This window comes from Leopardus geoffroyi, chromosome D1 (assembly GCF_018350155.1).
Source record: "Leopardus geoffroyi isolate Oge1 chromosome D1, O.geoffroyi_Oge1_pat1.0, whole genome shotgun sequence".
NCBI lineage: Eukaryota > Metazoa > Chordata > Mammalia > Carnivora > Felidae > Leopardus > Leopardus geoffroyi.
Window position 1 is genome coordinate 14,782,927 of NC_059329.1, and position 10,758 is coordinate 14,793,684.

The window sequence follows — 10,758 nt, forward strand, 5'->3', positions numbered from 1 at the left end:
GCTCTCTTGGGCTCCAAGTGACCTTACTGCAGGAGTAAGATAAACGCTGCAGTGCACAGGGAGAGAAAAATCTGTTTCTCTGAGTTACTGAAACAGCAGCTCCTGCATTTACCAGTACCTAGGCACCTTCCTCGCCATTATATAACCAAATCATGGCCTTACTAGGCCATGGCACTGTATGTCAACAGCTGTTAGGCACATCTAAGCTGTCAGCATTTAAGAATCCCTTCCAAAGTGGATTCAGATAACCATGGAGCAGGCCAAAATATGCTCATCGCTCACCCAGAGCACATGACAACCCCTTGTGAATTAAGCTTCACTCACTTCGTCAGAGTAATTTAAGCAGCAAAAGATAGGGCGCTTGTAACTGTAACTAGGAAATTGCACACTGCTACAGAAACACAAATGAGTGCTGGTGTGGTCCCCTCACACATGCAACTCATTGTCCAAGCCAATTCAGCCTCATTCAGGATTTCGAATATTTCCATACATAGGAATTACATAACTGCATACCACAAATGATCAAAGATGAAAACCAACATAAACAGTGACACCCATTTATAAACAAGCTAATGTTTAAGATGCTGCAGTCCTAAAGGATACCAAGGCCTCAGAGAAAAACCAAGAAACACACACACACAGGAAAATTAGAAAGCGAGCAGATCAGCCATAATTAGCCACTGGCTTTGCTGACTACTGAAGACAGAAACGTCTCTCTTATACATAAAGCCAAGAATCAACTGTTTGCAATTACGTTTACAAAAACATACAACCCTGTCTGTCGCAGACTATTTTATCAACATTTTGGTGTATCCAAGGGCTGGAGGACACAAAATTCTTTAAATCACAGATACCATAAACCAGGCAACCAATTAAATTCATGGAGTCCATCCCCTAGAGGTCAGAGCAAAATAATCACAGGACCTCAATGTGATTACTGAGAAGAGAGGGGAAAGGGAGAAAAATAAAATCAAAAAAGGAAATCCTGAAACAAGGAACAAAGCTCTGGAACGACTAGGGCTGTTTATAAACACAACTTTGGCTTAGCCAACAGTCAACAGAACTGTAAGCACCTGGGGGGGGAGAGGGGGCTGGACAGAGATGCACCCAAGCTTGGCTGAGTCTAGTCCCCCTCAGGGTCTGACAGGGACATCAGAGAACCCTGGACTTTGGTACCTCATTCAGCTCAGACCTGCAGACCTGAGGCCCTCTGATAAAAACTGACAAAAAAGCTGAAGGGGGCCCCCCAGAGGAAGTGAAACTGACCAATCAATTTTCCACAGCCACCTACCCTGCCACCCTGGTTTAAAAAAAAAAAAAAAAAAAAAAAAAGGCCCCCTGCAGGCTTTGACAGAAAGGAGGGAAAAAGGAACTTCAGGGTGTAAGTGAGCAGGAAAGGAGGCCTAGATGAGCTACTGGCTTCTGAAAACAAGCAATTGCCATAAAAGCAACAACAACGTAGGTGATGATAAGCAGGGGCTAGGCTGAGAAGGTGAGGAATTGATGTGGCTTTGGTAGGAAGCAGCAGCAGCTGTAAGGGTTCTTCATTAGCCCGGGTTGAGGGGAAACACAAAGTGCAGTTTTAAATATAATGAATGACTACACTGAAAGTATTCATTCAAGTGAGAGGTTGAGCAAAGAAAGAAATCTGGAGTACAAATGGGCTTTGTGGGTCCTATCAAAACCCAAAGATTTCTCCTGATGACTTCGATTCCAGTATTTCCAATGAAGAAAGCTACAGGAAAGAAAGTGCTACCCGTTTCCTCAAAAAAAAAAAAAAAAAATCTTCTATGTAAAACTGTGTATGTATACTTGTATGGCTTCCTAATTGACCTTGGCCAATTTCATTACTACAGCTCCACAAATCCCTTGAGAACCAAAGGGCCCAGTGGAATCCTCCAGGGTCTGGGTTTCTCATACACCTCCTCAGTCGCCCACCAGGCTTTCCCCCCCACCACTGAGAGCCCACCCTGGGCTCTATAAAGCCCATGATTCCAGACCCTCCAGCAACTAAAAATAACCAGAAACCCAGTTCTCCCAAATTGTTTAACCCCTGATTACCTAGTGCCAACCATGAACCTGGGGCGCCCTGGGCCTCTGTTCCCTGAGCCCCTTCCTGCGGAAAAGCAAAGTAATTTTTTTCCTCCTTATTTCCCCATTTTCTTCATCGCCTCCTCGGATAATGTGGTCTGTCCTCGGGCTCCCATTGCTACCAACCCATCAGTCTCAGACGATCAAACGCCGATTGGCATCTGTCATAAGGTCTCAGGTCCCTCGTATCTCCCAGCACCCTGCACCCACCACACACCCCTAGTCCATGTCCTTGTTCCCCTCCTAACTCCCCCGGCTGCCAGTTTACCCTCGTCTTCCCCCCATCCTCCTGTCCACATTTCCTATCCCCCCCCCCCCCCCCCGCCCTCATTCCCTTAGGATTTCCTAATTGCTGCTTCCAGAGTCGTCTCAGCTCACAGTCTCTGGCTCCGTGAGAGTTCCAAACCTCTTCCTTCCAATCGCCCCTTCCACTACCCTCCGCAAAGCCCTGGGCACCCCCTCCCCATCCCCGGCTTCTCGGTCCCCAGGGTCTCCGCGCTCAAGTCTCCCCCCGCCCCACGACCCCCTCGGCCGCGGAGTTTCCCTCTCTCGGCTCGCCCCCTCCTCACTCCCCTCCGCGTCCGTCTCCCCGATCCCCAACGCTCCCCACCACCACCCCGAGCCCCGCTCGCCGCGCCGACCCCTCAGCCTCCCTGTCGCGGGGTCGCTCCTGCCCCCGCCACTCTCGGACCCACGGTCCCGGGCCGCGCAGCCCCGCAGCCGCCCGCTCCCGCCGCGCCACTACCTTGGCCTTGGTGACGAGGTGCGTGGCCCGCTTGACCACAGCGAAGTTGCCCTTGCCGATGGTGCGGTCGATCTCGTAGTAGCCGATGCGGGCAGGCACCGGCCCGCGGGAGGCCGGGGCTGGGGGACGCGGCGGGCCAGCCGCCGGGGGCACGGCAGCTGGGGCGGCCGGGGGCCCCGGGGCGGGTGGAGGCAGCAGGCGGCCCGCCGGCCCGGCTCCCCCCGCTGCGGCCCCGGCAGCCCCGCCAGCTCCGCTCGCCGCCGCCGCCGCCATCTTGTTGTGCAGTGAAACCTCCCGGGCCCGCGGGGAGCCGGCGGGGAGGGGGGGGCGGGGGGAGAGGGGGCAGGGGGGCGGGAAAAAGAGGGGGGGCCTGACGGACGTCACTCAGAGAGGCGGGGCGCCCGCGCCGCCGGGGCCCGGCGCCATGGCAACCGCGCGTCACGTGCCGACGCGCGTCACTGCCCGCAGCCATGGCAACCGTGACCTCACCGGCGAGCTCGACCTTCCCGCGTGGGCCCCGCTCCTCTGGCGCCGGCTCCAGGGTGCCCCCCTCCGGGGATGAGCCAGTGGGCACCGCGAGCGCGCCCGCCGGTTCCTAGCCGCCGCCGCCGCCGCCGCAGCGCTCGGGAGCCCGGGCCCGAGGCCAGCCCCCGGTCGCCCCTGGAACGGCTAACCTGACCCCTGCTCTGACCTTTGTCCCAGTTCAGCAGTCACCCAGCGTCCCTTAAAACAAAATATTTCCTCATCACCAAAAATACCGGCCTTGTCCCACTTTAGCCCTGGAGGCCACAAAGGCAGGAATAGCTACAGCACTGAACAAACTGTAACCAAGCTGGGAGCGAGGCAGGGGAATTCTTCAGTAAAATTCCTTCTGCTAACGAAACCCACCTCGTCTAATTGTCACCCAGTAGAGGGGAATGGGGAAACGAGGATTTGTGTGTTCAAGGGTGGAGAAACCAGCCCAAACATGCATTCCAGTCACTGAGTGGGTGAGGGCCAGAGAAGCTACGTCATTTTCCTTCCTCCCACCCCGTCTCTGAACAATTCTATAGCTCGATGACTGTCCGATGCCTGCGTCCTATTTCTGTCACTTGTATAACCCTGATGGAGCAGAGGCGCACGTTGGCCGGTGAGCCACGTCATGGGTAAAGACAAAACCGTCTGTTGGGCAAAATAAATAAGTAAATAGTAAAATAAAAATTCCATCCTTCCAGTGACTCTCCAAGGACATTAAAGGTGATCAAATTTATAATTCCGGCAATAAATCTCATATTCTTTTTTCTTCCTCCCTCTGTTATCTGGCATTCCACATCCTCCAAAGTGCCTCACTCGCTCCCAGGTTTCCCTTCCTTCTTGGTCCCAGTGCTTTTATTAAGTAGATTAACTTAACTGCTTTAGGTGGGGATGGGAGGGATAGGCTTCTGGGCCATGGAAAACAAGATGGTCTTTGGCAGGCTTGGGGGGGGGGGGGTGCAGGGAGGGGAGGAAGAGACAAGACTGAACACTCCAAAGTTAAATGTGTTCCTTCAGTGCGGTCCTGATCTAGCCACCTCTGTGTCTCTCTATGTGGCAGAACTGTGTCATCAGGTCACTGCATGTACAGTATTGAACACAGACACCCAGGGCACCCTGAATGTGTGAGAAGGAGAGCACATATTTGCTCTCTCTGACCAGTAGATGTTTACTAGCACTATGGTTCCCCGTCTGATCGTGAGTAATGGCTGGGATGGGATGGGACAGAGAGGTCATCCCACAATGGTCTTGCACCATGGTTCCCTGGTTCCAAATTGCCAACACCATTAACAGTAATTGGTTCTTTGATTAGCACACAAGGATAAGGATGCAGTGGTCCTCAGTTTCTTGCCCTAGTTAAGCCCTTTCCTGGGTTGAGCTCATTCAATTGCAGATAAATGATGGAGTGTGGCCAGCCTCTCTTATCTCTTTAGGACCTCACTCACCAGCCTCTATAAGGGGCTATACATTAACTTCAGTGCTGGGTCCCAGAGTCGAAGTTTCACCATCTCTCTGGGGAGGGGGGGTTGCAACAGAAACCTTAGCAAGCTGGTAAGGCAAGGGGAAAAGGAGCTCTTATTCTGGAGGCTGCAGGAGCAGCACCGAAACCATGCTCACTAGTGTCCTTACAGCCTCTTCTCCACTCACAGACATCATTGTAATATTAAGTACCACAACTTCTGGTGATCTCTGGAGGGTGTCAAAAACCAGAAGCCTCTGAGGAAAAACTAGCAAGTGGAGCACGGGTCTAGTTTCCGAAGAGAAAAAGGCAGATCGTGCTTGTCCCTAATAATGACCATAATGTGTATGCTGTGTGTTAGATCTTTTATGCTCCCTGCCTATATGGATGGAAGCCAGTAGATGGTGTGTGTCCTGTTGAGTCTTGGACAAAGCCCGGCTAGAAAGCTCCCTGAAGAATCCTCTTTGGTGAGAAGAACATGGAAAATTGGGGAGGGCAGTGAAAAACAAAAATCATCAGAAACAAGGAAAACTGTTTAGACATATGCATTTAATAAGGGTTTGTTGAGTACTAAGACTGAGGTAGGTTTGGGGAGAAAATCAGTCAATAATAACAACGTGTCAGACGCTACGCTAAGCAGTTTACGAAAGTGAACTCACCTAACCCAAAACAACCTTATGAGACAGATTATATCACTATCCCCATCTTGCAAATAGGGGAAGTGAGGCACTTCGAGATCAAGGGAACTGGCCATGGCCACAGAAAGTGGTACAACTAGAATTCACACCCAGGCAGTGAACCTTTGGAACCCGAGTTCTTCCCCGACTGGATTACAAGCCCTGTCAAGGTAGGAGCTGGTAAGAAAAATGGTTTCTCCAGAAACCCAAGGTGACTGAGCTCAGCAGAGACCCAGGGAAGAGGACTTGAGTTCTTGAGAGCACAAGAGAGCTGGCACCAAAGTATATCAGCAAACAGCACACTACCAAACTGACTGAAGTCTCCAGGATGGCTTCACTTGTAAGTAGCACCACAAAGAGCCTTACTATTGATTACGTGCTTCTGCTGACTTTAGAAAACAGGTAGGTAGGTGTGTTCCTACCCTGCTGTCAACTCAGAGGAGTGGCCTGGGGGCTGAGTTCTCAGAGCCCCCTGCAGTCCAGCTAGGAGGACGAGACCTAGCCCCCACCCAGCTCCCAGTCAGTCACTCTTTTCTAGAAAAGCAAAGATAGATGAAGAGATGAAAATGAGACATTTCCTACCTTAATGTCATTGTGTCTTGTTTCTAGAATTTGGAAAGGGCAAACCAAGGCGTTCCTGATGGATACAAGAGGCCCTTAGACACTTCTAGAAATGATGTGAAAGTTCTGAGCTAAGGTCTGACCAGCAAGTGATATAAGCAGTAGGAGGTAACACATTAACTCTTTTACGATTTTAAAGGCTCTCTTAGCCTGTCTGCAGGGCAGTTTACCAGCAACCTGAAAGAAAACTATAGCCTCACAACATAGCTCCACAGATTCTCAGAGCCATCGGGGCCTTGAAGATAGTCCAACCCTCACTTTATGTTGGCCCAACTTATTACTGCTCTGGCAAAAAAAAAAAAAAAAAAAAAAAAAAAAAAAAAGGCAACATTATATGAACATTCAGTTGACACAGAGGCATTATTCAGAAATTTCATACGTTGGAACGCCTGGTGGCTCCGTCAGTTAAGCATCCGACTTCGGCTCAGGTCATGACCTTGCAGTCCCTGAGTTCAGGCCCCGCGTCGGGCTCTGTGCTGACAGCTCAGAGCCTGGAGCCTGCTTCGGATTCTGTGTCCCCCCTCGCTCTCTGCCCCTCCCCTGCTTGTGTGCTTGCTCACTCTCTCTCCCCAAAATAAATAAACTTCAAAAGTTCATAAAATTCATTGTAAGTAACTTAAAAAAAAATTTGTATGTCAAAGGCAATATCGTATTTACATGTCCCATGTTCCCAAACGAGGAAATTATCAGCCAGTTATAAATCCCGCCCTCACGTAGAAATCAGGGCACTGCTTGATCACATTGTCCAAACCCTCAGCGTGCCCTGGTTCTTGGGATGAGCTGAATGTGTGCCTTCTCTTCACGGGGACTGTGTGTTCTGCGTTACCACCTCGCCAGGAGCCCGGTGCCTTTCCCCCTCCTATCCCAGATCAACCTAGTCGTGTCCAAATGCTCCCCCTGGGTGTCTAGAAACAGGTGTAGGCAGCCAAAGTAAGTACATAGTCTCCTCCTATCAAACATCTTGGGGAGGGGGCTTAAGAGAAGGTGAATAAGCTTTCGGTCAAGGATTTTCTGTTCAGCTTGCTCATAGTTTTCTTCTTAACAGGGCCATTCAAGCCACGACCCAAAACTTAAAAACATTATCCTTATTACTTTCCATATGTTCTAGGATATGGTTTAAGCATTTTTAGATTAATTACCCTTTAGATCATCCAAAAGATCTTTAGGATGATTTTTTTTTTTTTTTTTTTTTAAGATTTTCTGCCCTCTTAGATGTGACTGTATCTATCATCTTTTAGGATCAGTGTTTTCCATGGGTAGATACACCTTTGGTTTTATATGGAAAAATACATTTGCTACAGAGGAAAATCCACTCAGAACAACTTTTTTTCACAAAAGGTTCTGCTCCTTAAGGAAAGGTACACTTAGTTACCCTGTGATCAACTCCTTAATATTTATACCAATTAAAGTTTTTTTCTTGGCTTCTTTCTCCTAAATGAAAACAGTGGTACTGAACAAATATTAATTAAAATTTTGGTATGTTTGGGTCCTTTACTTTCTCTTATATATAAGTGTACCTAAAATTCTGAGAATTCACAGTATTTCACAGAAAATAAAGGTGCACTCCAAAGGTGTACCTCTAACAGAAGCTCTTTAGTTCACTGGCTCTGAAACTCCAGAACCATCTTTCCCCTCTTTCCTTCATCTTCACATCTCTCCTGACGAAACAGCCATCTTCCCTGCCTCACCTGCCTTGGGAATTGCCTCTCAGTTTTAGGCGCTCACCTTCAAACAGCCTTGCACGTTTGGAAGGCAGTATAGGGACTCTGCCTTTAGGGCGGCTTTCTTACCTTAAGATTGGGGTTTGCTTAGATTTGCTACCAGCCTCTCCAGCTGTTGGCTAAGACAAATTTATGCAGTTGGGATTGACTTCTGCACGTAGCCGACCTACCTTTGTTTGCCTCATTTCCACCACAATTTTGCTCAGTTAAACTAGAAGATCCAGCTCGCCCCTCTGAGGCGAAAAGGAGCCCTCTCCCTTGTCTGCAGAGACACCTGCTGGTCAAAGTTCTAAACTGCAGGATGCCTAGCTGCCCTCCTTTTTCCATTCTGTCAAGGCCCTCTAGTCCTTTCTGTTTATTATTTTTTTTAATAATTTATTTATTTTTAAATTTACATCCAAGTTAGTTAGCACATAGTGCAACAGTGATTTCAGGAGTAGATTCCTTAATTCCACTTACCCGTTCAGCCCATCCCCCTTCCCACAACCCCTCCAGCAACCCTCTGTTTGTTCTCCATTTCTGTTTAAACTCCAGGCAGTTGGAAACCACAAACCCACATCAGGAGCCAGAAAGCTGGAATCCAAATGGAAGCCGGCTCCAGGAAACTGGATGTCTGTATAGCCAAACAGAAAGCACGGTTGAGCTGAAGTTACAGCCATACTTTGGACTTAGGTAACAGTCTGCGGCCGTGGCTTTGTGCCACCCAAGGATGTCTCCGTTTATCCCCAGAGTTCTCGCGGCATTTTAAAAAGAATTATTAAGGATGAAATTAATTGCCACTTACTTGTATCAAAAAAAGTAATTTCCTCCTTTTAGCACATTTAAAGGGCAGCCCGGCGCACAAGCAAAAAGAGCAAGGGTTTGACAGTTAGGCCTAGACTTTGTAGTGGGCTTTTCCATTTACGAGGCCCTCTCTGAGCCTCGGTTTCTTTTTCTGGAAAATCACTCCTACCTCATGGGCTTGTGAGGAGAATTGGCTGTTATAAAGACGTACAGGGGCTTATATTAAAGTCTGGCACACAGTACACACTCAAGGATTAATTTCCTTCCTCTAAAAGCATGTAAACAAGGACATATCACTCAAGTCACCTTGAAAAGATGAGGAATGATGGAGAATACGATGAGGGCTGTGAAAATGAATTCACTTCAGAGTCAGAGGGGGAAAACGATACTTGTAACTGTTTTAGTTTGGTTTACTAAACACGTATCTCTCAGTCTTTGGAAGTTGGATGGATTTGGGTTCATGATACAAACATAGATGTCCAGTAAAATCCCTCCTGCTCTCATAACCTCATAAAGTAGTTATCCCCCCCACTTACAGATGGTCAGGTTATTTGACCCATCTGATGACTGACTCACACAGCCAGGAAGCAGCGACTCCGAGAAGCAAATCCAGGCTTTCGATCTCCAAGGCTTGTTGTCTTTCTGAACTTTACAGTAAACCAGTGTCCGTGGTCTGTTAAAAAAGATAATAATAATACCAGTGTTTTTTCTTTCTTCTAAAATTTATTTAAAGTAGATGTGTAAGGAAAATACTAAAATATTTCTATCGCTGCTATGCAACAATCTGCTTAAGAAATTGTGCGCATTCCCAGGGTGCCTGGGTGGCTCCGACAGTTTAGCGTCAGACTTTGGCTCAGGTCATGATCTCACAGTTCGTGTATTTGAGCCCCGCGTCGGGCTCTGTGCTGACAGCTCAGGGCCTGGAGCCTGCTTGGGGTTCTGTGTCTCCCTCTCTGTCCCTCCCCTGCTGGCGCTCTGTCTCTCTGTCTCTCTGTCTCTCTCTCTCTCAAAACTAAATAAAAACATTTAAATTTTAAAAATTCATTTAAAATCATAAATGTAAAACATTACGAGTTATATTCATGCCATTGTTTTTATTTTCTGCAATAATCTACTTTTTAGAAACTCCAAATACCCATGTGTGACTTCTAAGCCTATTTTTCCAAATAAAGTTTAAATGCCCTAATTTCTTTTTACTCGTAATGAAGATTATTACACTGAGTTCAAAAATAAGGTAAAAATTGGGGCAGGATATGATGAGGTATTAGGGTTTGAGCTCTGAGAGTCCTAGCCCCAACTCCAAACTCCAAGTTGAGCCGCATTCGCATTCGGATAAAAGCTGATTGTGGAAACCAAAGCAGGTGTCAAATACTCTCCCCTTCCATTTCACGCAAGCTCTAATAGGAGCTTTGATTTCTCTAGAGATTTTTTTTTTTCCTGTGACTTCCAAGCATCAAATATTTATGGATTCATTGGTAAAGTTCAGACTCTCAGAGCAGCATCCTCGGATGCCTTTACAACCTGGTCCCAACCTCTTTTTCAGCTTTTGAAATGTCAAGTATTTTCCCACTCTATTCTTCCCCACCCAGAACCACTACAGGCTCCCTTACGATCAAAACGCATTCTTCATTTTCTCCTTAACCTCTGCTCCTGCTTATTTATCCCTGTGTTTGGAATACTCTTGAAGCTCACCCAACTGTTATTTGAAATTCTACTACTCCCTTTAAGCACAGCTCAGCTCTGCATCTTCACAGTCCTTGTAAAAACCAGTCACAGTTTTTGTCTGGGTCCCCCGAGCATTTTGTCTCTTCAGGGCACAGGCTTCGGAGCCAGATGGACTGGGTTCAAACAATGACTTCACAACTTACTAGCTGGGTGGTCTTTAAAAAATTAATGAGCGTCTCTGGGCCTCAGTTCTTCAACTGTAAAACAGGGATAATAATAACACCTATTTCATAGGAGTGTCTGGAAGTTGAAGAAATTACTACATATAAAGTACTAACGGGGCACCTGGGTGGCTCAGTCGGTTGAGCCTCTGACTTCGTCAGGTCATGATCTCAGGGTTTGCTATCAGCCTGTCATGCAGAACCTGCTTTAGATCCTTGGTCCCCCTCTTGCTGTCCCTCCCCCGCTTATGCTCTCCCAAAA

General features: G+C 47.8%; 1 protein-coding gene across 10 annotated transcripts in view; it reads right to left on the minus strand.

Moving 5' to 3' along the window:
• Nucleotides 1–3,148, minus strand: part of SIK3 (SIK family kinase 3) — a 250,678-nt gene extending 247,530 nt beyond the window's left edge. For 4 of the 10 annotated variants that reach the window (XM_045482918.1, XM_045482917.1, XM_045482916.1 and 1 more), the window contains exon 1: nucleotides 2,837–3,125. In XM_045482918.1, coding sequence (XP_045338874.1) covers nucleotides 2,837–3,109 — 273 coding nt within the window. In that variant the 5' untranslated portion in view covers nucleotides 3,110–3,125. Of the gene's footprint in view, nucleotides 1–2,836 lie in introns of all 10 variants that reach the window. The other 6 variants (XM_045482921.1, XM_045482920.1, XM_045482919.1 and 3 more) reach the window with 2 other exon arrangements.
• Nucleotides 3,149–10,758: the final 7,610 nt, after the last annotated feature.